The 27410-nt window shown below is 66.8% G+C and overlaps 3 protein-coding genes across 4 annotated transcripts; 1 reads left to right on the forward strand and 2 right to left on the reverse strand.

The window, feature by feature from the left end:
* The first annotated feature begins 4302 nt into the window (after positions 1 to 4302).
* On the forward strand, positions 4303 to 15081 carry MARS1 (methionyl-tRNA synthetase 1). Of its 2 annotated transcripts, XM_077788562.2 has the most exons (21): positions 4304 to 4430; positions 4526 to 4622; positions 4806 to 4884; positions 6059 to 6193; positions 7360 to 7435; positions 7511 to 7665; positions 7735 to 7847; positions 8931 to 9047; positions 10228 to 10431; positions 10971 to 11172; positions 11301 to 11375; positions 11458 to 11628; positions 11728 to 11823; positions 11900 to 12017; positions 12468 to 12681; positions 12896 to 13027; positions 13119 to 13223; positions 14049 to 14232; positions 14337 to 14408; positions 14596 to 14703; positions 14804 to 15081. In XM_077788562.2, exons 1-21 carry the CDS (start codon positions 4328 to 4330, stop codon positions 14948 to 14950), a joined length of 2703 nt encoding a protein of 900 aa, XP_077644688.2. In that variant the 5' UTR covers positions 4304 to 4327; the 3' UTR covers positions 14951 to 15081. The 2 variants fall into 2 exon arrangements, with proteins under 2 accessions (XP_085419058.1, XP_077644688.2); XM_085562932.1 differs by having other exon boundaries at positions 4303 to 4430; positions 7511 to 7847.
* On the reverse strand, positions 15024 to 16483 carry DDIT3 (DNA damage inducible transcript 3). The gene is made up of 4 exons (XM_085563011.1): positions 16240 to 16483; positions 16002 to 16049; positions 15743 to 15893; positions 15024 to 15543 (listed from the first exon to the last, which is right to left on the reverse strand). The coding sequence occupies exons 3-4, from the start codon at positions 15869 to 15871 to the stop codon at positions 15178 to 15180; spliced, it is 495 nt and encodes a 164-aa protein (XP_085419137.1). The 5' UTR covers positions 15872 to 15893; positions 16002 to 16049; positions 16240 to 16483; the 3' UTR covers positions 15024 to 15177.
* Positions 16484 to 16994: 511 nt separating this feature from the next.
* Positions 16995 to 26026, reverse strand: DCTN2 (dynactin subunit 2). The gene is made up of 15 exons (XM_085562985.1): positions 25939 to 26026; positions 25537 to 25746; positions 24183 to 24251; positions 20611 to 20707; positions 20457 to 20518; positions 19088 to 19186; positions 18787 to 18947; positions 18511 to 18658; positions 18357 to 18422; positions 18204 to 18242; positions 18029 to 18106; positions 17843 to 17914; positions 17655 to 17757; positions 17487 to 17578; positions 16995 to 17317 (listed from the first exon to the last, which is right to left on the reverse strand). The coding sequence occupies exons 2-15, from the start codon at positions 25570 to 25572 to the stop codon at positions 17231 to 17233; spliced, it is 1209 nt and encodes a 402-aa protein (XP_085419111.1). The 5' UTR covers positions 25573 to 25746; positions 25939 to 26026; the 3' UTR covers positions 16995 to 17230.
* Between the last annotated feature and the right edge of the window lie 1384 nt (positions 26027 to 27410).

Consider the following 27410-nt stretch of genomic DNA (forward strand, 5'->3'; position numbering starts at 1 on the left):
GGGTTCAAAGTTGTTTAGGGTGGTTCAGAGGAGGGGTGTAAGGGGTTAAAAAGGGGATTTGGAGGGGCATTTTGGGGTTCAGAGAGTGGTTTTTAGGGGTTCAGGGAGGGATTTAATGGTGTCCAGAGGTTTTTTAGGGCTTCAGAAGAGATTTCAATGTGTTTGGCAGGGTCAGAGGGGTTTAAGGGGGTTCCAGGGGTTATTTTTGGGGTTCGAAAGGGGGGTTCAAACCATTTAAAAGCACTTAAGGGGGTGTTGAAGGGGTTCAGGGGGGTTTAAAGGGGGTTCCAAGGGGTTTCGGGGGGTCAGAGGGGTTTCGGGGGGTCAAGGGGATTTCCCAGGGGTCACTGTGGGGTTGGGCTGGGGAGGGGCCGGTTCCCGGCCTCGGTGGCCCCCAAACCCCCTGGGGAGCCCCCAAATCCCACAGGAGTGACCCCAAACCAACCTTATCCCCCGAGGGCAGGGAGGGGGGCAGGTGACCCCAAATCCTGCCCCGGATCCCCCGAGCCAGTGCTGCCCAAACCACGGAATTCCCGGATGGATCCCATTTCCCCCAAACCCCTCCAGAATTCCCGGATGGATCCCATTTCCCCCAAACCCCACTGGAATTCCTGGATTTATCCCATTTCCCCCAAACCCCGCCAGAATTCCCAGATTTATCCCATTTCCCCCAAACCCTGCCAGAATTCTGGATTTATCCCATTTCCCCCAAACCCCACCGGAATTCTGGATTTATCCCATTTCCCCCAAACCCCTCCAGAATTCCCGGATTTATCCCATTTCCCCCAAACCCTGCCAGAATTCCTGGATTTATCCCATTTCCCCCAAACCCCTCCAGAATTCCCGGATGGATCCCATTTCCCCCAAACCCCACTGGAATTCCTGGATTTATCCCATTTCCCCCAAACCCTGCCAGAATTCTGGATTTATCCCATTTCCACCAAACCCCTCCAGAATTCCCGGATGGATCCCATTTCCCCCAAACCCCTCCAGAATTCTGGATTTATCCCATTTCCCCCAAACCCTGCCAGAATTCTGGATTTATCCCATTTCCCCCAAACCCCACCGGAATTCTGGATTTATCCCATTTCCCCCAAACCCCTCCGGAATTCCTGGATTTATCCCATTTCTCCCAATCCGGGCTCGGTGGATCGGGTGGGGTTTGGCCCTTTCAGCTCGTTGCATTTGATCCCATCGGGATTCCATGGATTTGGCCCTCGCTGGTGCTACTGCCCCCCAAAATTCCCGGGGGATTCCCAAACTCCCCCCCAGGGCGCCCAAAGCGGCTTCGGAGCTTTTAATGTCATTTTGATTTCCTCTTTTGGTTTTTATTCCCTTTTTTTCTGCTTCTTTTGCATTGCTTTAATTTTTAATTCCATTTTTCTTCCCTTTTTATTTTACATTTTGGTTTTATTTCCTTTCTTTTTATTGCTTTTTTATTTCTCGATTGAATTTTCACTTGCACTTCTTTCTTTTTTAATTCAATTTATTTCCCTTTTTATTTCCTTTTTAACTTCCTTTATTTTTTTCTTTCGCTTTCCTTTTTTCTATTCCATTTTTTATTTCATTTTTTGGTTTTTAATTTCCGTTTTAACTCCACATTTAACGCCACCAAGTGAATCCAAAGCTTCTCCCCACTATTATTCATTTTTCCTGCTTTTCCGCAGTTTCCCAGGACAATGCTGTATTTAAAGAGAATATTTAAGTGGAAAAATAAAAAGTGGTTAAACTTGGCGGGGAGTTGTGCCTTAAATAGGGGCAAATCAATAAAATTTGGGTCAAACCACTGAAATCTGGCCAAAATAGAACAAAAAATTGGGTTATAATGAAATTTGGGTTAAATCCACCAGGATTTGGGTGAGGCTTGCTAAGTTGGGGTTAAATTCACAAAATTTGGGGTAAAATCCCAGCCCTGGGTTCCTTCAGACCCTGGCACTGGACTTGGTCCAGAACGGAATTGGGGTCACCGGGGACCCCCCTGGACACGGCTGGGCCCCATCCCATCCTTCCATCATTTCCATCATTTCCATCCTTCATCCATCCTTTCCTTCCATCCATCCTTCCCATCCTTTCATCATTTCCATCCTTCCATCATTTCTATCATTCCATTATTCCATCTTTCATCCATCCTTCATCCATCCATCCATCCATCCATCCATCATCCATCCATCATCCATTCATCCTTCCCATCCATCCTATCCTTCCATCCTTCCCATCCTTCCGTTATTCCATCATTTCCATTTATTCCATCCTTCCACCCTTCATCCATCCTTTCCATCCTTCCATCCTTCCCATCCTTCCATTATTCCATCCTTCCCATCCTTCCATCCTTCATCCATCCATCCTTCCCATCCTTCCTGTTGTTCCTGTTGTTCTGTTGTTCCCGTCATTCCATCATTCCATCCTTCATCCATCCTTTCTATCCATCGTTCCCATCGTTCCATCATTTCCATCATTCCATTATTCCATCCTTCCCGTCGTTCCTGTTGTTCCCGTCTTCCCATCCTTCCCATCCTTCCCATCCTTCCCATCATTCCATCCTTTCCATTCCATTATCCCATCCCAGTTCCCATCCCATTATCCCATGGATCCCATCCCACATCCCATCTCATGATCCCATTATCCCATTCCGTGGATCCCGTTATCCCATACCAGTTCCCATCCTGTTATCCCGTCTCATCCTATCCCATCCCATTATCCCCTTGTTATCCCCTTGTTATCCCATCCCATTATCCTGTTATATCAGCCCTGTTCCCATCCAGCTATCCCGTTATCCCATTCCCATCCCGTTGTTATCCTGCTGTCCTATCCCGTTATCCCGCTATCCCAGTTCCAATCACAAATCCCATCCCATTATCCCATTATCCCATCCCATGGATCCTGTTATCCCATCCCAGTTCCCATCCTGTCATCCCATTATCCCAGTATTCCATGCTATCCCATTATCCCATTATCCCATCCCGTTGTTATACCATCCCCATTCCCATCTCGTTATCCTGTCATCCCCATTCCCATTCTGCTATCCCATTATCCTGTTACACCGTTATCCCATCCCCATTCCCATCCCGTTGTTATTCTGTTATCCCATCCCAGTTCCCATCCTGTTATCCCATGGATCCCATCCATCCCAGTTCCGATCCCAGATCCCATTACCCCATCCCATGGATCCCATTATTCCATCCCAGTTCCCATCCCATTATCCCGTTATCCCACTATCCCATTATCCCATTCCTGTTCCCATCCTGTTGTCCCGCTATCCCATTATCCCGTTATCCCATACTGCTGTTATCCCATCCCCATTCCGTTATCCCGTTATCCCATCCTCGTTCCCATCCTGCTATCCCGTTATCCCGTTATCCCATCCCCGTTCCCATCCCGTTATCCCGTTATTGTCCCGTTATCCCGTCCACATCCCTGCTGTTGTCCCGCTGCCGTCCCGGCGCCGTCTCGGTGCCGTCCCGCTGTTGTCCCGCTGTTGTCCCGCTGTTGTCCCGCTGCTGTCCCGCTGCTGTCCCGCTGCTGTCCCGCTGCTGTCCCGCTGCTGTCCCGCTGCTGTCCCGCTGTTGTCCCGCTGCTGTCCCGCTGTTCTCCCGCTGCTGTCCCGCTGTTCTCCCGCTGTTCTCCCGCTGCTGTCCCGCTGTTGTCCCGCTGCTGTCCCGCTGCTGTCCCGCTGTTCTCCCGCTGTTCTCCCGCTGCTCTCCCGCTGTTCTCCCGCTGCTCTCCCGCTGCTGTCCCGCTGTTCTCCCGCTGTTCTCCCGCTGCTCTCCCGCTGTTCTCCCGCTGTTCTCCCGCTGTTCTCCCGCTGCTCTCCCGCTGCTGTCCCGCTGCTGTCCCGCTGCTGCCCGCTGTTGTCCCGCTGTTGTCCCGCTGTTGTCCCGCTGCTGTCCCGCTGCTGTCCCGCTGTTGTCCCGCTGCTGTCCCGCTGCTGTCCCGCTGTTCTCCCGCTGTTCTCCCGCTGCTGTCCCGCTGCTGTCCCGCTGCTGTCCCGCTGTTGTCCCGCTGTTGTCCCGCTGTTGTCCCGCTGTTCTCCCGCTGTTGTCCCGCTGTTGTCCCGCTGTTGTCCCGCTGTTCTCCCGCTGTTCTCCCGCTGTTGTCCCGCTGTTGTCCCGCTGTTCTCCCGCTGTTCTCCCGCTGTTCTCCCGCTGTTCTCCCGTCCCCGTCCCCATCCCGGCCACGGCGGCCCCGCCCCCGCGTCCCCGTTGCCATGACAACGTCCCGCCCGCGCTCTCGCGACACTTGGGGCGCACGAGGGGGCGTGGCCAGTGTGAGCGGCAGGCGCTGGCCCCGCCCCTCCCGCCGTGCCCCGCGCGGCCCCGCCCCCTCCGCCATGCGGCTCCGGGTCCCGCCGGGCGCTCCCGCCGCCCTCAAGGTGCTCGCGGCCGCCGCCGCCGCCCCCGCGCCCGGCCCGCCGCGCCCGGGCGGGCCCGCAGGTGAGACCGGCCCGGCCCGCCGCCCCCGGCCCCGCCGGCCCCGGCCCCGGCCCCGCCGCCCCCCGGGCCCGGCCTGAGCCTGTCCCCCCGCACAGAGCGGCCGAGCGCCCCGCCGGCCCCCGGGCAGGAGCAGCAGCTGCAGCTGGAGCTGGACAGCGGCACCGTGCTCTTCTCTGCCAACGCCATCTGCCAGTGAGTGCGGCCCCGGGCCTGCCCCGAGCCCCCGGGCCTGCCCCGGGCCTGCCCCGGGCCCGCCCCGAGCCTGCCCCGAGCCTGCCCCGAGCCCCCGGGCCTGCCCCGGGCCCGCCCCGACCCTGCCCCGAGCCCCCGTGCACACCCCGAACCCCCCCGGGGCTCCCCTTCCCGCCCCCCCAGGTACTTCTACCTGTGCCGTGGGGAGGAGCCCACCGACCTCACCACGCAGTGGCTGGAATGGGAGGCCACGGAGCTGCAGGTGAGCGACCCCCGGTGTGACCCCCGGTGCTCTGCTTCCTGTCTCCCGGTGTGACCCCCGGTGTGACCCCCGGGGCTCTGTGCCGTGATCCCCGGGTGTGACTCCCGGTGTGACCCCCGGGGCTCTGTGCCCTGTCCTCCGGTGTGACCCCCCGGTGTGACCCCCGCTGTGTCCCTGAGGCTCGGTCTTCCCTGTCCCCCACAATGTGACACTGTCCTGTCCCCGAGGCGCTCCGTGCTCCCAGCTGACCCCGCTGTCACCAGCGGGGGTCACAGCTGTGTGCTGTGTGTCCCTGCTGTGTCCCCCTAATGTGACCCCGCTGTCCCCCTGCTGTGTCCCCACTTTGTCCCCTACTGTGTCCCCCCATTGTGACCCTGCTGTGCTCCCCCACTGTCCCCCCACTGTGACCCCTCTGTGCCCCACTGTCCTCCTGCTGTCACCCTGCTGTGTCCCCCCATTGTGTCCCTCTGTTGTGACCCTGCCCTGTCCCCGCTGTCCCCTCGCTGTCCCCTCTCTGACCCCGCCGTGTCCCGCTGTCCCCTCTCTGTCCCCTCTCTGTCCCCTCTCTGTCCCCTCTCTCTGTCCCCTCTCTGTCCCTCTCTGTCCCCTCTCTCTGTCCCCTCTCTCTGTCCCCTCTCTGTCCCCTCTCTGTCCCCTCTCTCTGTCCCCTCTCTCTGTCCCCTCTCTCTGTCCCCTCTCTCTGTCCCCTCTCTCTGTCCCTCTCTGTCCCCTCTCTGTCCCCTCTCTGTCCCCTCTCTCTGTCCCCTCTCTCTGTCCCCTCTCTGTCCCCTCTCTGTCCCCTCTCTCTGTCCCCTCTCTGTCCCCTCTCTGTCCCCTCACTGTCCCCTCACTGTCCCCTCTCTGACCCCTCTCTGTCCCCGCTCTGTCCCCTCACTGTCCCCTCTCTGACCCCTCTCTGTCCCCTCTCTCTGTCCCCTCTCTCTGTCCCCCCTCTCTGTCCCCTCTCTGTCCCCTCTCTGTCCCCTCTCTGTCCCCTCTCTCTGACCCCTCTCTGTCCCCTCTCTGTCCCCTCTCTGTCCCCTCTCTGTCCCCTCTCTGTCCCCTCTCTGTCCCCTCTCTCTGACCCCTCTCTGTCCCCTCTCTGTCCCCTCTCTGACCCCTCACTGTCCCCTCTCTGTCCCTCTCTGACCCCGCCGTGTCCCGCTGTCCCCAGCCGGCGGTGGCCGCTGCCCTGTACCTGCGGCTGGTGCAGGGCCGGCCGGGGCCGGAGGCGCTGGGGGTGCTGCAGCCCCTCCTGGCTCACCTGGAGCAGCACCTGGCCCGGAGCGGCACCTCCCACCTGGCGGGGGTGAGTGGGGCTGGGGGCTGCTGCCTGCGGGACAGGCGTGTCCCTGGCGTGTCCCTGGCGTGTCCCTGGCGTGTCCCTGGCGTGTCCCCAGCCCTGTCCCACCCCTGTCCCACCTGTCCCAGGTGTGTCCCCAGCTCTGTCCCAGCCCTGTCCCACCTGTCCCAGGTGTGTCCCCAGGTGTGTCCCAGCCCTGTCCCCAGGGAGGGGAGGGCCGGACGCTGCCGACCCCGGTGTGGGAATGCCCCCAGTGCCTCCCAGTCCACCCAGTGCCACCTGCAGCTCCCAGTGCCAGCTTCAGCGGGCACCGCCACCCAGTCCCTCCCAGTGCCCCCAGTTTGTCCCAGTTTGCCTCTATTCATGCTACATGGCACTCCCAGTGCCCCCAGGGCACACTCCCAGTCCCTCCCAGTGGCCCCAGTATACATTCCCAGTCCTTCCCAGTGCCCCAGTTCACACTTCCAGTGCCCAGTTCACACTCCCAGTCCCTCCCAGTGCCCCCAGTATACACTCCCAGTACCCCAGTTCACATTCCCAGTGTCCCAGTAAACATTCCCAGTCCCTCCCAGTGCCCCCAGTACACACTCCTGGTGCCCAGTTCACACTCCCAGTCCCTCCCAGTGCCCCCAGTATACATTCCCAGTCCCTCCCAGTGCCCTAGTTCACGCTCCCAGTGCCCCAGTTCACACTCCCAGTGCCCCCAGTATACATTCCCAGTCCCTCCCAGTGCCCCAGTTCATGCTCCCAGTGCCCAGTTCATGCTCCCAGTCCCTCCCAGTGCCCAGTTCACTCTCCCAGTCCCTCCCAGTGCCCAGTTCATGCTCCCAGTGCCCAGTTCATGCTCCCAGTCCCTCCCAGTGCCCAGTTCATGCTCCCGGTGCCCAGTTCAGGCTCCCAGTCCCCCCCAGTGCTCAGTTCATGCTCCCAGTCTCTCCCAGTGCCCAGGTCATGCTCCCAGTGCCCAGTTCACTCTCCCAGTCCCTCCCAGTGCCCAGTTCACGCTCCCAGTCCCTCCCAGTGCCCCCAGTATACATTCCCAGTCCCTCCCAGTGCCCCAGTTCACACTGCCAGTGCCCCAGTTCACACTCCCAGTGCCCAGGTCATGCTCCCAGTGCCCAGTTCACTCTCCCAGTCCCTCCCAGTGCCCCCAGTCCCCGCTGTGTCCCCAGGATGCCGCCTCAGTGGCCGACGTGGTGGTGTGGGGCAGCCTGTTCCCAGTGCTGCAGGACGAGACCAGTGTGCCCAGTAAGAGCGGGCCGGGGGGCGCGGGGGGGCCGTGCCATGCCGTGCCATGCCGTGCCAACCCCGCCGTGCCCCCAGGTGAGCTGCAGGTGCTGCGCTCGTGGTTTGGCGCCGTGTCCGCGTGGGAGCCGTGCCGGGCCGCGGCCGCGCTGCTGCCGGAGGCGCTGCGGGAGCTGCGGGCGCACCTGGCCAGGTGCCCCCCGGCCCTGCCGGACCCCAGACACCTGCCCCAGGTGCGCCCCGGCCGGGAGGATGCGGGGGGGGCGCGGGCGGGCGCAGCCCCCCTCACCTGGTGCCCGCAGGACGAGGAGAGCCCCGAGCGGCTGCTGAGCGACGCCGACATCGCGGCCGCCGCCGAGCTCTGGGCACGGGGCCCCGCGGCGCTGCCGCCGCCCCGGCAGCCGGCGACACCTGTGTGAGTGCCCAGGTGCACCGGGGTGGGGGCACGGCTCTGACCACCTGTGTGAGTGCCCAGGTGTACCGGGCTGGGGACACGGCTCTGAGTGCCCAGGTGTACCGGGCTGGGGCACGGCTCTGAGTGCCCAGGTGTACCGGGGTGGGGGCACGGCTCTGACCCACCTGTGTGAGTGCCCAGGTGTACCGGGCTGGGGACACGGCTCTGAGTGCCCAGGTGTACCGGGGTGGGGACACGGCTCTGAGTGCCCAGGTGTACCAGGGCGGGGGCAGGCTCTGACCCACCTGTGTGAGTGCCCAGGTGTACCTGGGTGGGGGCAGGCTCTGACCCAGCTGTGTGAGTGCCCAGGTGTACCTGGGTGGGGGCACGGCTCTGACCCACCTGTGTGAGTGCCCAGGTGCACCGGGGTGGGGGCACCGCTCTGACCACCTGTGTGAGTGCCCAGGTGCACCGGGGTGGGGGCACCGCTCTGAGTGCCCAGGTGCACCGGGGTGGGGACACGGCTCTGAGTGCCCAGGTGTACCGGGGCGGGGGCAGGCTCTGACCCACCTGTGTGAGTGCCCAGGTGTACCTGGGTGGGGACAGGCTCTGAGTGCCCAGGTGCACCGGGGTGGGGACACGGCTCTGACCCACCTGTGTGAGTGCCCAGGTGTACCAGGGTGGGGACAGGCTCTGAGTGCCCAGGTGTACCGGGGTGGGGACAGGCTCTGAGTGCCCAGGTGCACCGGGGCGGGGCACTGCTCTGAGTGTCCAGGTGCACCGGGGCGGGGGCAGGCTCTGACCACCTGTGTGAGTGCCCAGGTGTACCGGGGTGGGGGCACCGCTCTGAGTGCCCAGGTGCACCGGGGTGGGGCACCGCTCTGACCCACCTGTGTGAGTGCCCAGGTGCACCGGGGCGGGGACAGGCTCTGAGTGCCCAGGTGTACCGGGGTGGGGCACGGCTCTGAGTGCCGAGGTGTACCGGGGCGGGGGCACGGCTCTGACCCACCTGTGTGAGTGCCCAGGTGTACCGGGGCGGGGGCAGGCTCTGAGTGCCCAGGTGTACCGGGGTGGGGCACCGCTCTGACCCCCCCTCCCTGCCAGGTTACCTGTGGAGGGTGAGAGGAACGTCCTGATCACCAGCGCGCTGCCCTACGTCAACAACGTCCCGCACCTGGGCAACATCATCGGCTGCGTCCTCAGCGCCGACACCTTTGCCAGGTGAGGCTGCGGGGCCTCCCGGGCTGGGGCTGGGCTGTGTGTGCACCTGCACACGTGTGACAGGTGTGACAGGTGTGCATCTGGGGCTGGGCTGTGTGCGCACCTGCACACGTGTGACAGGTGTGCACCTGGGGGGTTGTGCTCTCTGCACACCTGCCCAAGTGTGACAGGTGAGCCCCTGCAGGTGTGTCCACACCCAGGTGTCACAGGTGATCACGCCCAGGTGTGATAGCTGTCCACACACACGCCCATGTCCATGTGTGACAGGTGTCCCCATAGGTGTGATAGATGTGCACAGGTGTGCTCACATAGGTGTGACAGGTGTCCCTGCAGGTGTGACAGGTGCCCATACATAGGTGTGACAGGTGTGTGCTCAGAGATGTGCCAGGTGTGCCCTGCAGGTGTCACAGGTGTGTTCCTACAGGTGTCATACGTGCCCATGCTCATCTGTGACAGGTGCCCATGCCCAGGTGCTCCCATAGCTGTGCCAGGTGCCCCAGAGGTGTGCCGGGTGCCAAGGTGTGCCAGGTGCCCATGCCCAGATGTGCTGGGTGCCCGTGCCCATGCCCAGGTGCTCCCATAGCTATGCCAGGTGCTGCACAGATGTTACACCTGCCCATGCCCAGGCGAGGTGTGCTGGGTGCCCATGCCCAGGTGCACCAGGTGCCCTGGAGGCGTGCCAGGTGCCCATGCTCAGGTGAGCCAGGTGCCTCCATAGCTGTGCCAGCTGCCCATGCCCAGGTGTGCCAGCTGGCCATGCCCAGGTGTGCCTGTTCCCAGGTGTTCTGGGTGCCTAGGTGTGCCAGCTGCCTGTGCCCAGTGTGCCGGTGCCGGGGTGTGCCCGTGCCCAGGTGTGCCGGGTACCCAGGTGTGCTGGGCGCCCAGGTGTGCCCGTGCCCAGGTGTGCCGGGTGCCCAGGTGTGCCCGTGCCTGGGAGTGCCGGGTGCCCAGGTGTGCCGGGTGCCCAGGTGTGCTGGGCGCCCAGGTGTGCCGGGTGCCCCGTTGTGCCCGTGCCCGGGTGTGCCGGGCGCCCAGGTGTTCCGGGTGCCCAGGTGTGCCCGTGCCCGGGTGTGCCTGTGCCCAGGTGTGCCGGGTACCCAGGTGTGCCCGTGCCCGGGTGTGCCTGTGCCCAGGTGTGCCGGGCGCCCAGGTGTGCCCGCGCACTGAGGCAGCCGCGCAGGTACTGCCGCCTGCGGGGCTGGAACACGCTGTTCGTGTGCGGCACGGACGAGTACGGCACGGCCACGGAGACGCGGGCGCTGCAGGAGGGGCTGAGCCCGCGGCAGCTCTGCGACCGCTACCACGCGCTGCACGCCGACGTCTACACCTGGTTCCGCATCTCCTTCGACCACTTCGGCCGCACCACCACGCCCCAGCAGACCAGGTGAGCCCCTGCGGGCCAGGTGAGCCCCTGCGGGCCAGGTGAGCCCCTCCCTGTAGGTCAGGTGAGCTTCTCTGTGAGCCCCTCTGGGCCAGGTGAGCCCCTGCGGGCCAGGTGAACCCCTCTGGGCTAGGTGAACCCCTGTGGGCCAGGTGAGCTCCTCTGGGCCAGGTGAGCCCCTCCCTGTGGGTCAGGTGAACCCCTCTGGGCTAGGTGAGCCCCTGCAGGCCAGGTGAGCCCCTGCGGGCCAGGTGAGCCCCTCTGGGCCAGGTGAACCCCAGCAGGCCAGGTGAACCCCTGTGGGCCAGGTGAGCCCCTCCCTGTAGGTCAGGTGAACCCCTCTGGGCTAGGTGAGCCCCTCCCTGTGGGTCAGGTGAGCTTCTCTGTGAGCCCCTCTGGGCCAGGTGAGCCCCTGTGGGCCAGGTGAGCCCCTGCAGGCCAGGTGAACCCCTCTGGGCCAGGTGAGCCCCTGCAGGCCAGGTGAGCCCCACCTGCGCTGGGGGTCCCTGCTGTGGCCGACGTGGCCTCCCCTCCGTGCCCAGGATCGCCCAGGACATCTTCCAGCGCCTGCTGGCCCGGGGCTTCCTGCTGCAGGACACGCTGCAGCAGCTGCGCTGCGAGAGCTGCGGGCGCTACCTGGCCGACCGCTTCGTGGAGGGCACCTGCCCCGGCTGCGGCTACGCCGAGGCGCGCGGGGACCAGTGCGACAAGTGCGGCAAGCTGATCAATGCCGTGGAGCTGCAGGTGGGCCCACCCCGGGCACCCCTGCTGCCCTCCCCTCCCCTGGGTGCGCTGCCCAGCTCACCCCAGCCTTCCCCTCCCTCCCCTCGCCCACCTGTGGGACCCCCGATCCGCCCCCCGCGCTCCCTCAGAGCCCCCAGTGCAAGCTGTGCCGCGGGACCCCGGTGGTGACGCCCACCCAGCACCTCTTCCTGGACCTGCCCAAGGTGAGGAGCGCCCCTGGGGGGGGCAGCGAGGTGGGGCGGGGACCCCCGGGTAGCCCAGATGTGCCCCCCGCGTGTCCCGCAGCTGGAGGGGCGGCTGCAGGCCTGGCTGGAGCGCAGCTGGGCCGCCGGCCACTGGACGGCCAACGCGCGGCACATCACGCGCACCTGGCTGCGGGACGGGCTCAAGCCGCGCTGCATCACCCGCGACCTCGCCTGGGGCACCCCCGTGCCCCTCGACGGCTTCCGTGACAAGGTGGGTCCCCCCCGGCCCCAGGTGGGACCCCCCGGCCCCAGGTGGGACCCCCCGGCCCTCCCCGCCGGGCTCACCTGCTCGGGCGTGGCCCTCGCCCAGGTGTTCTACGTGTGGTTCGACGCTCCCATCGGGTACCTGTCCATCACGGCCAACTACACGGAGCACTGGGAGCGCTGGTGGAAGAATCCCCAGCAGGTGCGAGGAGCCAGGTGAAGGCGCAGGTGAGGACAGAGCAGGACACTCGGCTGACGGGGTCTCTGTTACCTGCCAGGTGGAGCTCTACAACTTCATGGCCAAGGACAACGTCCCCTTCCACAGCGTCGTGTTCCCCTGCTCGCTGCTGGGCGCCGACGACAACTACACCCTGGTGAACCACCTCATCGCCACAGGTATGGCCCAGGTGGGGGGAGCCAGCCAGGAGGGGTCCCCAAGCTGGGAGGGGTCCCCAGGTGTGTGGGGAGCCCCCAGGTGTGGGGACCCCCAGGTGGGAGGGGTCTCCAGGTGTGGGGAGCCCCAGCCAGGAGGAGTCCCCCAGCTGGGAGAGGGCCCCAGGTGGGAGGGGTCCCCAAGTATGGGGAGCCCCAGGTGGGAGGGGTCCCCAGGTGTCTGGGGAGCCCCCAGGTGTGTGGGGAGCCCCCAGGTGCGTGGGGAGCCCCAGGTGGGAGGGGTTCCTAGGCTGGGAGGGGTCCCCAGGTGTGGGGAGCCCCAGGCTGGGAGGGGTCTCCAGATGTGGGGAGCCCCCAGGTGTGGGGGAGACCTGGCTGGGAGGGGTCCCCAGGTGTGTGGGGAGCCCCAGGTGGGAGGGGTCCCCCCCATGGTGGGTGCTCATCTGTCCCCAGAGTACCTGAACTACGAGGACGGGAAGTTCTCCAAGAGCCGGGGCGTGGGCGTGTTCGGGGACATGGCCAAGGACACCGGGATCCCGGCCGACGTCTGGCGCTTCTACCTGCTCTACCTGCGGCCCGAGGGCCAGGACAGCGCCTTCTCCTGGGCCGACCTCATGCTCAAGAACAACTCCGAGCTGCTCAACAACCTGGGCAACTTCATCAACAGGTGCGGGGACACCTGGGGAGAGGAGGGCTGGTCCACGGCTGTGCTCACACCTGTCCCTGGCGTGTGTGTGGGCTGTGATCACAACTGCACACCTGTCCCCAAGGCTCTGCTCACACCTGTCCCGGGGCTGTGCTCGCACCTGTACACCTGTCCCCAGGCTGTGCTCACACCTGTCCCTGGCCTGTGATCACACCTGTCCCCCACCTGTCCCCAGGGCTGGCATGTTCGTGTGCAAGTTCTTCGGGGGCGCCGTGCCCGCCATGGTGCTGACAGCCGAGGACCGGCGGCTCCTGGCCCGGGTCACCCTGGAGATGCGCCAGTACCACCAGCTGATGGAGAAAGTCCAGTGGGTCGCGGGGGTCCCGAAGCCCGGGGAGGGGGCAGAGCGTGCCCTGCAGCTGCTCAGCCCCACCTGTGCCCCACCTGTGCCCCCCCAGCATCCGCGACGCGCTCCGCTGCGTGCTCAGCATCTCCCGCCACGGCAACCAGTACATCCAGGTGAACGAGCCCTGGAAGCGCATCAAGGGCGACGAGGGGGACAGGTAGGGATGGATGGGGCCCTGGAGGGGGGCACAGCCACCACCTGAGGGGGTAGAGGGCGACTGGGGGCACAGGGGGTGCCAGGGAGGGGTCCCCGCTCCTGGGGCTGGTCAGGGTGGAGCTGGCGCTGATGGGGGGCACAGGGCAGGGACGGGGTGAAGCCAGGAGCTGGGGGGACACCGAAAGGTCCCAGGGGGGTGTCCCTGATGGCCCAACCCACAGGGGACAGGGAGGGGGTGAGGTGGGACACGGGGGTCACAAGGGGCGCTGAGGTGTTGTCCCCTCAGGGAACACACAGGCACATGGCCTGGGCAGCAATGGACACGGGGGGGTCGCTGAGCAGGGAGGGGTCTCAGAGGGGTCACTGAGCAGGGAGGGGTCTCAGAGGGGTCACTGAAAAGGGAGGGGGTCCCAGAGGGGTCACTGAGCAGGGAGGGGTCTCAGCAGTGTCCCCAAGCAGGGAGGGGGTCTCAGAGGGTCACAGTGGTGACACCGAGCAGGGAGGGGGTCTCAGAGGGGTCACAGCGATGTCACTGAAAAGCGAGGGGGTCTCATAGGGGTCACCGAGCAGGGAGGGGGTCTCAGAGGGGTCACAGCAGTGTCCCCGAGCAGGGAGGGGGTCTCAGAGGGGTCACAGCGGTGCCACCGAGCAGGGAGGGGGTCTCAGAGGGGTCACAGCAGTGTCCCCAAGCAGGGAGGGGGTCTCAGAGGGGTCACAGCAGTGTCCCCGAGCAGGGAGGGGTCTCAGAGGGGTCACAGCAGTGTCCCCAAGCAGGGAGGGGGTCTCAGAGGGGTCACAGCAGTGTCCCCGAGCCGTCCCCCCGCAGGCAGCGCGCAGGGACGGTGACCGGCGTCGCGGTGAACGTGGCGGCCGCTCTGGCCGCGCTGCTCCAGCCCTTCGTGCCCGGCGTCAGCGCCGCCATCCAGGCCCAGCTCCGCATCCCCCCGGAGCGCTGCGGCCTCGGGCCCGGCCTCACCTGCACCCTGCCCGCCGGGCACCGCGTCGGCACGGTACGGCCGGGGCAGGCAGCCCGTGCCCCCGGGCGGGCCCTGCCTGGGTGGGATCCGCAGGTGCCGACCCCCAGGTGTGACCCCTCTGTCCCCGCTGCCGCCAGGTGAGCCCCCTGTTCCAGAAGCTGGAGCCTGAGCAGGTGGAAGCCCTGCGGCAGCGCTTCGGGGGAGGGCAGGTGAGCGGGGGCTCAGGTGCCCCCCACTTCGGGCACCTGCAGCCCCACCCTCTGCCCCTTCCCTCCCCAGTCTCAGTCCAAAGGTGTTGCTGTAGAGCCCCAGGTAACTCTGGGTGCTGCCCCAGGTGTGCTGCACCTGCCTGGAACAGGAGTGAGGGGGGCTTATCCCCATCTCTTCCTCTTACAGGCCAAACAGCCCCCCCCGGCCTCAGCCCCCCCTCCAGCCCCCAACACTTCTGCAGCTCCAGGTGACCCCAAAGTGATCCAGGAGCTGACAGAGCAGGTGGCCAAGCAGGTGAGGGCAGCACAGGGCATGGCATACACCCTGTCATGCCTTTTAAACCACCCCCCAAATCCTCATTGCACCCTCAAATCCTTCCTCCCCCCTTCTCCAGGGCAACCTGGTGAGGCAGCTGAAGGCTGCCCAGGTGGAGAAGGCCCAGGTGGACGCCCAGGTGGCCAAACTGCTGGAGCTGAAGCAGCAGCTGGCGCTGGCCGAAGGCCGGAGCCCCGAGGTCCCCAAGGGCAAGCGGAAGAAGTAGCTGCAGCACCCAGCCTGGGACACGCTGAGGAGCGGCCCCAGCGCCTCCAGCGACCACACTGGGCCACGCCGGCTGTGGTTACACGCGTGTAATAAACGGCAAGAGCTGTACAGTGGCGTGGAGAAGCTGCATCCACTTGTCTGTCCGCAGCGTCCATCTGTCCATGGGGCTGCCCCCGCAGTCCGTGGGGCAGCAGAGTCCTCGTACCGCGGGGCAGGTCGGTGTCCCTACGCCCGGCGCAGGTTGACGATGCGGTCGATGAGCGCGGCGCGGGTGCGCTGCACCTCGGCGCTGAGCCGCTGGATCTCGGCGCGGAGCCGCTCGTTGTGCGCCGTCAGCTCCCGCACCCGCCGCTCCCCGTCCCGCTGCCGCGGGGCCGCGGGGCCGCCGCGCCGCTTCCTCCGCGCCCCCCGCGCCTTCTCCTCCTCCTCCTCATCCTCCTCTTCCGCCTCCTCGGCGGGGCCCGGCCGGGCCGCGCCGCTCCCGCCGGGGACCGCGGGTTCCGCCGGAGCCGCTGCCTCCGGCCCCAGCAGCTCCAGCAGCTCCTCGGCCAGAGCCAGGTCCAGCCCGCAGCCCCCCGGGCCCGGCTCCGCCTGCGGAGAGCGGAACCGGCACCGGTGATGGAGGGACGCGCCCCGGAACCGGGACCGGTGATGGAGGGGGGACCCCGCCCCGCGCCCCGAACCGGGACCGGTGATGGAGGGACCCGCCCCGCGCCCCGAACCGGGACCGGTGATGGAGGGACCCGCCCCGCGCCCGCCGCCCCGGGGGCGCCACCGGCCCCGCGCTCACCTGCGCGGGCCCCCAGGTGGGGGCGGTCCCGGGGGGCTCCGCCGCCAGCACCTCCTGCAGGTCCTGGTACCACCCCTCCAGCTCCCAGCCGGGGGGGCCGCCCGGCCCCCACAGCCCCTCGGCCGCCATTGTCACCTTGGGCCCGGCGCGGCTGCGGAGGGACGGGAGGGAGTGAGGGGTGACCCGGCGGGAGCCGCGGCGCCCGGGCCGGCCCCGGGACCCAACGGCGGTGTGCGTAGGGCGGGGGCTGTGCCCTTACCTGCTCTCAGGTGTGGTGGTCGGCGAGGACGCACTTTCTCCTGGATGCCTGGGGAGGGACGGGGTGCTGTTAGGATCGGTGACCCCGGGGCGCGGAGTTCGCCGGGGCTCGGCGCCGCCGTCCCGCGGAGACGGCTCCGGGCGCTCCGGTTCCTCTCCCGGAACGGAGCGGGACCGCTCCGCCAGCGCTCCCCGCGCCCCTCGGGGCTGTCCCCGGCCGCCCCACGCCCTCCCCGCACCTTTCTGGGTGGTCCCGGCTCCCCCCGGCCCCGCTCCGCTCGCTGCCCCCGGCTCATCCTCGTCCGCATCGTCCCGCGCTGCGCCCTGGCCCCCGCGCCGCGCCGCTTTAAGGGCGGCCTGACGCAACGCTCGCGCCGGCGCCAGCCAATGGGCGCGCGAGAACCGTGACTGGCGGGGCAGCACCAACCAATGGGAGCGCGGCGGGGGCGGGACGAGCGGCACCGCCCGGCGCGAGGGAGGGGCGCGCGGGGGGAGTCACGCGGGGATGATGCAATGGCGGGAAATGGGCCACGCCCCCAGGCGCGCGTGGGGCGAGGGGCGGGGCCTGCGGGAATGGGCGGGGCCACGGGAGGGGGCGGGGCTCCGGTGGCACCGGGGCCGGTTTCTCGCCCGGGATTAACGGGAGCAGGGGCGGGACGGGGCCTCACCCCACCCTCACTGCACGTGGGGGTACCGGGGAAACCGCGGGAGCCCATGGCACTTGTGCGGCAAAACCGGTGCCGTGGGGGCGCTCCGGCTGTGCGGGTGGGGCTGCAGGACCCGTGTGAGGGGCCTGGGGGACACACCTGGGACCCCTGGGGGACACACCTGGGACCCCTGGGGGACACACCTGGGACCCCTCCCCTGTCTGCGGGGCCCAGCTGCCCTCCAGCCCCTCGTCCCTGTGGGGGCGTCCCCCCCAGTCCCAGCAGTGCCCACCCCCAGTTTGGGGGGCCCCGCTCCCGCCCCCATCCGAGATGCCGACACACACACGGGGAGCTGAGCCGTTTATTGGGGTACGGGGGGACCACACACCCACAGGTGGGGATGGAGCAGGGGGACAGGGAGGACCCCCGTGGGGACGGGGACAGAGGCTGAGCTGGGGGGCCGAGCCAGGGTATTTACAAGCAGCAGCTGGGACCTGCGGGGGGGTCACAGAGCCCAGGGGGGCGTGGGGAGGGGGCGCAGGGACGTCCTCAGGGGACCCCCAGGAGCTGTCCTGGGGTCTTGTCACTTCTGCAGCCGCTTGATGCGGGCATCGATGTCGGCAAAGTTGTCCTCGACGATGGCCAGGTTGTCCTTCATTGTCTTCTGAACCTGGGGGGGCAGGCAGGGTTGGGGTGAGGGGGGACAATGGGGATGGGGTGAGGGGGGATAGTGGGGATGGGGTGAGGGGGGATAGTGGGGATGGGGTGATGGGGCCGGTGGGGAAGGGGAGGTGGGGTGGATGGGGTGATGGGGACAGTTGGGGGCCAGGGGGACCCACCTCGGCCAACAGCACCGTGTTGTCCTTGAGAGCCCCTGCGATCTCCTGCTGCGTTGTGTCAAGGTGCACCAGCACCTGCCCGAACTGGGTGGCTGGAAGGGGACACACCTGAGTGCTGGGGAGGGCAGTGACCCCCACCTGGTGTCCCGCAGCCCCTCGGGCCCTCACCTTGCTCGTGCAGGTCCCTCAGGGTCACCAAGCGATGCACCACGTCGGGCAGGGCGCTGGCCACGGCGTCCCAGCTCTGCAGCGTCTCGTACAGCTGGTGGATCTGGGGGGCAGCAGTTGGGGGGTCAGCGCAGCCTGGGGGGGCTTTTCTGGATCCCCTCATGGCCTCTGGGCCCCACAGCCCATACCTTGCTCTGTGTGTCAGCGTCCTGCACCGTGGCCTTGTGCTTGGCGATCTCGTTCACCTTCCCCAGGACGCTCTGGTGCGGGGGGAGAAAGAAACCCCAAATCCAGCAGAGCGCCCCAAACCCAGTAATGTCTCTGTGTTTCAGCAGTGCCCCCTAATTTCAGCAGTGCCCCCCAGCTCCCCTCACCTGCAGCCGAGCCTCCACCTGGTCCAGCACAGCCACATCCAGAACGTTCACCTTGGCCTGCAGCACCTGCACCGTGTCCTGGGGAGGGGGCAGGGGGGCAGGTGAGGGGGGCACAGCAGCCCCCCAAAGCACTGGGGGCAGGGGGGGACAGCGGCTCCCCCAAAGCCTGACTCACCATGAGACTGGAGCCCTTCAGCCCCACCAGCAGTGGGTTCTGTGGGGGGAAATGGTGTCAGTGGGGCAGGAGGGGGCACATAAAGGACGGGGTAGGAAAGTGGCAGAGGGAGGCAGGGCAGCCCCCCTCAGCCCCCCTCACCTGGGCACTCACCTGGCTGTCAGGCTCACACCTCATGGCCGCCTCCAGCAGTGCCAGACGCTTCTCCAGCTCTGACACCTGTGGGGTTTGGGGTGAGCAGGGCTGGCTCCCAGGTGCGGTGGCCCACCCCAGGATGCCCCTGTGGGACCAGCAGCCCCCCACTCACCTTGGCAGACTGGGCAAACTGGTCCTGCTCCGGCCTCCAGTAGAGCTCGAAGGTGACGGCGTCGCCGGCAGGGGCCGGGGCCCGCGCGGGGCCCTTCCCCGGTGTGGCTTTGCTGCACTTGGCCACCTCCAGCTGCTGCAGCAGCCGCCTGGGACGGCCAGGAGGGGACAAGGTGGGCACAGGGACAAAGCAGGAAGGGGACAAGTTGGGCAGGGTCCCTGTCCCAGCCCCACGGGGACGCCACCGTGCCCCCCTGGGGTCGCGTCCCCCACTCACTTGGCCAGGGCACCCTCGGGATCAGCGAAGTCGACGGCGGCACCAGGGCCCAGAACCTTCTCCAGGTGGGAGCCGAGCAGCTGCTGCTTCAGCACCTCCACCTGCCTGGCCAGGGCCATGGGCGTGAGCTCCTCCTCAGCCCCCGACTCCTTCACTGAGCTCTGGGGACACACAGGGGCCGTGTCACCCCTGGACACACCCTGGGACAGGTGGGGGCTCACCTGGGACAGGTGGGGGCTCACCTGCACACACAGCTGCTATGTCACCCCAAAGCCCTGCCCCAGGACAGGTGGGAGCTCACCTGGATCTGCTCCACATCCCGGAGCAGCTCCTGCACCTCATGCTGCAACCGCTGGAATCGCTGCTGCGGTGTCTCCTTGGCACCAAGACCCTCACCCAGCTGTGGGAGAAATGGGTCGGGGGGCTCATGGGGGGCCAGGGGGCTCGCACAGGGTCAGGGGAGCTCATGGGATGGTGGAGGGGCCATGGTGGTTCAGGGGGTCTCATGGAGTGCTCAGGGATCTCACAGAGTTCAGGGGTCTCAGAGGGGTCTGGGGTCTCACAGGGGCTCAGGGGGCTCACAGGTGCTGGCAGCACCTGGCACCAAGCAGAAGGAGCAGGGACAGGTCAGAGCAGCCTCAGGTGACAGAACCTCAGGTGGCACCTATAGGGAACCTGACATGGTCAGCAGGGCAGGGCAGGAGCAGTGCAGGGGAGTCCTGAACCCACAGGGAGAGGGGCTGCACTGGAGCTCATCTTCATCCTCACAGAACTCCTCATCTTCATCCTCAGAGCTCCCCACCTGCATCCTCATGAAGCTCATCTTCACCCCCATGGAACTCCTCCTCCTCACCCTCAAGAAGCTCCTCATCACCATCCCCATGGATCTCCTCATCTTAGTGCCCACAGAGCTCCTCTTCCTCCTAACCCAGAGCTCTGAAGCTGTGGGGTGGTTCTGGGTGGTGGCATGCTCCCCATGGAATGTGGGGGTTTCCTGATCTTTGCCCAAATCCAGCTGTTCCCAGAGCAAACCTGAGCTGGGCTGGTGTGGGGTGTGATGGCCCAGCCCGACAGGCCACAGTGACCAGGCCAGGGGACACAGATGTCACCCCCTCTGAGCAGGCCAAGCAGCCAGGTGACCCTCAGCTACCTTCTCCCCTTTGGCGCTGGGTGACAGGGACTGCAGCCCACCCTGTGAGGGTCCTGAGGGATGAGGAGCCAGGACAGCCCAGGGAATTGGGGTGACAGAACTTCAGAGTCAGTGAGGGGACAGGCAGGCCCCAGCACCAGGACACGGTGGGGGATACCCAGGAAAGGTCTGGGGGTCCTGGGGGACACCCAGCTGAACACGAGCCAGGCAGGATTATCCTGGGACCCCCGGGTCCATCCCCAGATCCACCCTGGGACCCCCCGGTCCATCCAGGACTTGGTGACCAGTGCTCTCCTGAGCACCCTCGGGGGTCTGTGGTCGGGTCAGGGCTCCCAGCGTGGCAGACTGGGACGGACTGGGCAGAGAGCGGCACGGCGCTGCCACGGTGGATCTGGCACACGGCTCCTGTGAGGCACGGCCAGGGGCTGCAGCAGGCGACCCCGGGGGTCCCATGGGACCTGGGGCACGCAGGGGTGTCCCCAGCGCTGCGTGGGGAGGAGGGTGCCCCTTGCCCACTCACCATCTCATACTCCCCAGCCTCGTAACCCGTGGTCCGCGTCCGGCCGATGCGGTCAGAGAAATCTGGAGGAGGCAGAGCCGGGTGTGACCCCGCACGGCCCGGGGGGCTCAGTGCCCCGGTGGTCCCCTGGCTCATCCCCGGCCCCCCAGCTCACCCACACCCTCGGTGCCCAGGCGCTTGTCCCGGAACTTCTCGTAGGCAGCGTTGGGGTTGATGATCAGGTGCTCCACGCTGGTGCTGCTCAGCTCCTCCTGCACACAGAGCCACGTCAGGGACAGGGACAGGGACAGGGTGCTCCCACACTGCCACCACCTCCCCCAGCACGACAGGGATGGGGACAAGGGAGCCCCAGGGCTGCCACCACCCCCAGCACATGGCACAGGCAGGGCTGGGCGCGCTGGCCTGGGCCTCCCCAGGACACAGGCACAGGCCCCCAGTGTGGCCCAGAGAGGGCTCTGCTGGCACTGATGTGGCGCGTCCCCAAGGGTCCAGGGTGGGGACATCACAGCCCCGACTGGCCTGGCCCGGGGGGAGGTACCCTCAAGAGTCTGGAGTGGGGACTTTGGACCCCTGGCACAGTGTGGGGACACCAGACCCCAGCTTGGCCCAGCGTGCTGACACTGGACCCCGGTCTGGCCAGCCCAGCAGGCAGGGGCCCCCCAAAGACGTGCTGGGACTCTGGGCCCCTGGCCTGGCCCAGCTCAGGTTCAGCCTATCCCAAACCGTGGAACGTTCCAGCAGCCCCTGGCCAGGACCAGGAGCCATCGCTGGTCCCTCCAGGGTGACCCCTGTCCCTGTGGGACTGTCACTGTCCCCCAGCTGTGTTTTAGCAGGACAACCTCCTCCCCAGGGTGGCCCCCTGGGCTGTCACTGCCCTCTGGCTGCCTTTTGGGCTGATCTCCCCAGGGGGGCAGCGGGGGGCACAGGCCCCCAGACCCCCAGACCAGGGGCCATGCCCTGTGCCGGGCAGGGTGGGCACGGCCGGGGTGTCCGGGCTCCCCTCGCCCTCTGCTGCCATCAAGGGTGTCCCCGGCTCAGCAGGGCTCTGGGGGGACCCAAAGGACCCCCAGGTGTCCCTCTCCAGCCCCTCCCGGCTCCGGCCCGGGTGGTCTCAGGGCCACGGGTTTGCTGCGGGGAGTGAGAGCGGCGGGAGCAGCGCTGGCAGCGTTAGGGGGCTGCGGTGGGTGGCAGCGGGTGACAGTGGCTGAGGGACAGTGACAGTGGCCGGGAGACGGGCGCTTACCAGCTCCTGGCGTTTCCCAGAGGTGAGAAAGTCAGAGCAAGGTTAGAGAGGGGAGAGAGAGACAAAATCCGCGTTAGAAGGTCCGGCCCGCGCCCGCCGCCCCCCGAGGGCTGGGGACCCCTGCGGGACAGGGAACCCCACGGGACACGGACCCCCGAGGGCTGGGACCCCTGCAGGACGAGGGGCAGTGGGGCAGACCTGGGGCAGCCGGGGATGGGCTGGCAGGGCTGTGCCCTGGAGGGGAGCAGGACATGGCCAGAGTTTTGGGGATCACCCCAGAACTCCCCTCAGGAGCTCTGGCTCTTAGCCGGGGGGGTGTGAGTGGAGCCAAGTGCTCCCCCACAGGACCCCAACACCCAGTGGGACCCCAGGGCCCCCGGGGAGCCTGGGGGGCTCTGAAGGGCCGGGAGCTGCCCCAGCCCAGCAGCCGCCCCATGCAATGCTGGCAGCACTAAGGGGGCTCAGCACAGCCCCCCATGCCCAGGCAGCGTCCCCAGGGCAGTGAGACCCAGCCCGGGGGTCCCGGGGGGTCCTGGGGGTCCCAAGGCCAGGTGGGCAGTGCGGGCAGCAGGCAGAGGATGCAGAGGGCAAGGCAGAGCGGGGGGACAGCGCAAGGCACCCCAAAACCCCCAGTGCAGCAGGGGGACCCCTGAGGGGACAGCGCAGGGACCCCCATGCACATGCAGCAGTGCCCCCCCATGCACCCCAAAGCAGGGCTGCGCTTACTTGTGCAAACTGAGTCCAGGCCAGGCGGGAGCAGGGGGGAAGCAGGGGGAGCCCTGGTCAGTCTGGGGGGCTCCCCGAGGGGGAGGAAGGACCCCCCAACACCCCAGAGCTGGTGAAGGGCTCCTCGAGGCAGGGGGGGCTTAGGACCCCCCATCCCTGGCCTCCCACCACAGTAGGGGCCACACGTCTTCTCATGACTTTGGGTCCACTTTGGGCTCAAACCCCGTTTCAGCCCATCTTGCTGCTCTGCTTTCACAGCTGGGGGGTCTCTTTGCCCCCCTCAGGATTTAGGGGTACCTGGTGGGCCCCTGCTCCATGCCAGGGACCTGTGCCAATCTCCCAGACCTCAAAAACACCAACGGCACCAACAGCAGAGGGTGGCTGCACCCCCTGCACCCCCAAGGCCTGGCACCCCCTCACTGCCTCATTGGCACCGAGTCACCTCTTGGGCCACGACCCCTGAACTCCCATTGTCCTCCCCAGCACATCTGGGGGTCACCCCACACCTGGGGGTCCCCTCTGCCATGTGGCCTCAAGGACAGACCCCCATGTGCTCCCATCCCTGAGGGTCCCTCATGCCCCTTGAGGACAGAACCCAGTGTCACCCCCTGGGTCCTGGGGACCCTTCGGGCCCCGCAGTGATGGAGCCCTGTGTCACTCCACACTCTGGGGGTCCCCTGAGCCCCACCAGGATGGACCCTCTGTCGCTGCACACTGAACTCCCTGGGCAGCTCCCCCCAAGAACGGCCTCAGCCCAGGCCTGGGGACCCCCCAGTATTCAGAGCAGGTTTAGAGGGTCCCCCTTGTTCCCCTCGGGGTGGGGCTGGGGAACCGGCAGCTCAGTTCCTCTTGGGGACAAGGACAGCAAGGACAGGGACCCCCAGCCGGGTCCTGCTCTTCCCTTCCTGCCCCAAAGCACAGGCAGGGTGCCACAGGGGGTGGGGGGGCTACACTGCAGGGAACATTGTCATCATGGGGGGACACTGTCACCGTGGGGCACACTGCCACTGTGGGGACACTGTCACTGTGAAGGAAAATGTCACTGTGGAGAAAAATGTCACTGTGGGGGACATTGGGACTGTGGAGGAAAATGTCACTGTGGGGGACACTGTCACTGTGGGGACACTGTCACTGTGGGGGACATTGGGACTGTGGAGGAAAATGTCACTGTGGGGCACACTGGCACTGTGGGGGACACTGTCACTGTGGGGACACTGTCACTGTGGGGCACACTGACACTGTGGGGGACACTGTCACTGTGGGGCACACTGTCACTGTGGGGGACACTGTCACCGTGGGGCACACTGGCACTGTGGGGGACACTGCCACTGTGGGGAAAAATGTCACTGTGGGGACACTGTCACCATGGGGGACATTGGGACTGTGGGGACACTGTCTCTGTGGGGACACTGGCACTGTGGGGGACATTGGGACTGGGTGGACACTGTAACTGTGGGAAAAATGTCACTGTGAGGTGACACACTGTCACTGTGGGGGACACTGTCATTGTGGAGGAAAATGTCACTGTGGGGACACACTGTCACTGTGGAGGACATTGGGACTGGGTGGACACTGTCACTGTGGGGCACACTGGGACTGTGAGGACACTGTCACTGTGGGGTGACGTGTCGCTGTGCACAATGCGGTGCTGCCGGGTGCATGGGGGGCTGGTTCCCTGTCACGGTGCCAGTGCTGGGGGTCCCGGGGGTCCCGGGGGTCCGGTGCAGCTGCTGCTCCCCCCACGGGCCGGGCCTTACCGCCTCGAACTCGGCCTGGTCATCCTCGGGCAGGTCACTGGTCTCGTACACGTCGGGCTCGTTCCGGGCCTGCGGCACCAGGACCGTGCTGGGACCCCCACACCTCATCCCTGATGTGCCACATGTCCCTCTGGACATCCCAGTGTCCCCACACCCCGTGCTGACTGCCCCGCTCCCCCAAAAGCACTTCAAACACCCCAGTGTCCCCCCAACACCCCGACTCACTGCTCCCGTCCCCTGATCTCCCCCCAGCACCACGTCCCAGTTCCCACCGTCACCCCAAACGCACGGGGTGCTCCCACGCCCCAGGGATCCGGGCTCACCCCACGGACAGACCCACAGACAGACAGACAGGTGCCCTTCCTGGCACCCCAAGCCCTCCCCAGCCCCAGCCCCCTCCCATTCCTACACCCCAAACACTGCCAACCCCCCACCCCACGGACCCCTCAGCTCACCTCCAGATCTTCTCCAGACCTACCACCCCTCAGATTTCCCAAATCCCCCTGGCCCCCAGACCCTGTCAGTCATTCCAAGCTCAGACCCCCCAAATTTGACTTGATGCCTGCAGTCCCTCAGCCCCCTCAGCCCACCTCAGGACCCCTGATTCCCCGGGTCCCCCCAGAGCCCTGAGACACCCCGCAGCACCCCCAGATCCCCCTGACCCGCTCTGACCCTCGGACCCTCTCCGAGCCGCCCTTCTCCCACCTCCCCAGTCCCTCCATGTCCCACCGGTCCCCTCCAATTCCGAGACCCCCCGGCCCCCTCAGACCCCCAGATCCCCCTCAGACCTCCAGATCCCCCTCAGACCCCCAGAACCCCCTCAGATCCCCAAATACCCCTCAGACCTCCAGATCCCCCTCAGATCCCCTCGGGCCCCTAAGATCCCCCTCAGACCCTCTGGCCCCTTCAGACCCCCCCGCCCCCTCAGACCTCCAGATCCCCCTCAGACCCCCAGATCCCCCTCAGATCCCCAGATCCCCCTCAGATCCCCAAATACCCCTCAGACCTCCAGATCCCCCTCAGACCCTCTGGCCCCTAAGATCCCCCTCAGACCCCCAGATCCCCCTCAGACCCTCTGGCCCCCTCAGACCCTCTGGGCCCCTCAGACCCCCAGATCCCCCTCAGACCCCCAGATCCCCCTCAGATCCCCTCGGGCCCCTAAGATCCCCCTCAGACCCCAGATCCCCGCAGTTCCCTCATTGTCCCCCAGGGCTTATCCCGCTTGACTCCCCCGATCCCCTCAGGGCCCTCAGCACCCCCGGCCCCCTCTGATCCCCCCGATCCCCTCAGAGCCCCCGACCCCTGCTACACCCGCTCACAGCCCCGGCTCCTCCCGGCCCGGCCCCTCACTCACGATGCCGGGCAGGTCGGCGTACTTGGGGTCGGCCATGGTGGGGGCGGTACCGGGGGTTGGTACCGGGGGTCGGTACCGGGGGTCGGTACCGGGGGTTGGTACCGGGGGTCGGTACCGGGGCCGGTGCCGGTTGCGGGGGTGGGTACCGGGGGTCGGTGCCGGGGGTCGGTGCCGGGGGTCGGTACCGGGGGTCGGTGCCGGGGGTCGGTGCTGGGGGTCGGAACCGGGGCCGGTTGCGGGGGTCGGTACCGGGGGTCGGAACCGGGGCCGGTTGCGGGGGTCGGTGCCGGGGGTCGGAACCGGGGCCGGTTGCGGGGGTCGGTACCGGGGGTCGGTGCCGGGGGTCGGTGCCGGGGGTCGGAACCGGGGCCGGTTGCGGGGGTCGGTACCGGGGGTCGGAACCGGGGCCGGTTGCGGGGGTCGGTGCCGGGGGTCGGAACCGGGGCCGGTTGCGGGGGTCGGTACCGGGGCCGGTGCCGGGTCCCGGAATGGCCGCGCAGGGCCGGGGCGGGGCTGGTCTCGCGAGAGCCGCGCGGGGCGGTGCGAGAGGCGAGAGCGCAGGGGCGGGGCCGGGCGGGTGGGCGGGGCCTGGAGAGGTGGGCGGGGCCTGGCTGAGCCGGGGGCGGGGCCTGAACGAGCAGACGGGGCGGGGGCGGCACTGGGGGACGATGGGGGGACAATTGGGGGGACAGTGGGGGGACAGTGGGGGGGACAGTGGGGGGACAGTGGGGGGGGACAATTGGGGAGACAGTGGGGGGGACAGTGGGGGGGGACAGTGGGGGGGACAACTGGGGGAACAACTGGGGGGACAGTGGGGGGGGACAATTGGGGAGACAGTGGGGGGGACAGTGGGGTGGGACAGTGGGGGGGACAACTGGGAGGACAATTGGGGGGGGACAGTGGGGGGACAACTGGGGGAACAACTGGGGGGACAGTGGGGGGACAGTGGGGGGGGACAGTGGGGGGGACAATGGGGGGACAATTGGGGGGGACAACTGGGGGGACAATTGGGGGGACAGTGGGGGGGACGATGGGGGGGACAGTGGAGGGGACAACTGGGGGGACAGTGGAGGGGACAATTGGAGGGACAACTGGGAGGACAATTGGGGGGACAGTGGGGGGGGACGATGGGGGGACAGTGGGGGGGACGATGGGGGGGACAATGGGGACACACGGACACGGAGGAGGACAGTGGTGTGGGACAGGGGGCACACGGCCACGGACGGGGCACGGGGGTACGAGGGGGACACACCGGGGGTGAACAAGGGGCGGGGAACGGGGGGAGACACAGGGGGCGACACAGAGGGGGGTACACGGGTGGGGGCACACGAGGACACGCGCGGGGACACACATGGGGGGGCACACGAGGAGCACGCGGGGGGACACGGGGTTCAGATGTGGGGACACATGAAGGGACACGGGGGGACACAGGGGGAAACACGGGGGGCACAGGGGCACGCAGTGGGCGCACGCCAGGGGGACACACGGGAGGACACATGAGGGGCACACGGCAGAGCGCAGGGTGGGGGACACGGTGGGGACCCGGGGGGACACCCGGGGCAGGCTCATGGGTGTCCCCCATCAGTGGGGGCAAGCACAGGCTGGGTGGCACTGCGGCCACGCAGGTGGGTGGGCACCCATGGGTGTGTCCAGGGCTGCATCCCATGGTGAGGCTGCACTTCTCACCCGCGGGAGACCCCCGGGGTCAGCTCCGGGCCGCCCCCCGGCGTGTTTGGGGGGTCTCACGGAGGGGCGGGGGATCTCCAGGCCGGGGGGATGAGTCAGGACCGCCGCCTTCCCGCGGGGGGGACACCGGGCAGGGCGGCGGGGGGAGGCTGGCCCTGCTCCCCCCTCCCCAGCCGCGCCCGGGTCCC

The sequence above is a fragment of the Lonchura striata genome, chromosome 29, assembly GCF_050655825.1.
Source record: "Lonchura striata isolate lonStrDom1 chromosome 29, ASM5065582v1, whole genome shotgun sequence".
Taxonomy (NCBI): domain Eukaryota; kingdom Metazoa; phylum Chordata; class Aves; order Passeriformes; family Estrildidae; genus Lonchura; species Lonchura striata.

Excerpts from the sequence above, each read along its gene's own strand:
- MARS1 (XM_085562932.1), top strand. The coding sequence starts at position 4,328 with ATGCGGCTCCGGGTCCCGCCGGGCGCTCCCGCCGCCCTCAAGGTGCTC. Across the intron at positions 11,376-11,457 it reads TCTTCCTGGACCTGCCCAAG|CTGGAGGGGCGGCTGCAGGC; the intron begins GTGAGGAGCGCC and ends CGTGTCCCGCAG. Across the intron at positions 12,682-12,895 it reads CTGGGCAACTTCATCAACAG|GGCTGGCATGTTCGTGTGCA; the intron begins GTGCGGGGACAC and ends ACCTGTCCCCAG.
- DDIT3 (XM_085563011.1), bottom strand. The coding sequence starts at position 15,871 with ATGGCGGCCGAGGGGCTGTGGGGGCCGGGCGGCCCCCCCGGCTGGGAG. Across the intron at positions 15,544-15,742 it reads CCACCTGGGGGCCCGCGCAG|GCGGAGCCGGGCCCGGGGGG; the intron begins GTGAGCGCGGGG and ends CGCTCTCCGCAG.
- DCTN2 (XM_085562985.1), bottom strand. The coding sequence starts at position 25,572 with ATGGCCGACCCCAAGTACGCCGACCTGCCCGGCATC. Across the intron at positions 18,948-19,087 it reads GGGATGTGGAGCAGATCCAG|AGCTCAGTGAAGGAGTCGGG; the intron begins GTGAGCTCCCAC and ends GTGTGTCCCCAG. Across the intron at positions 18,243-18,356 it reads GGTGTGAGCCTGACAGCCAG|AACCCACTGCTGGTGGGGCT; the intron begins GTGAGTGCCCAG and ends TTCCCCCCACAG.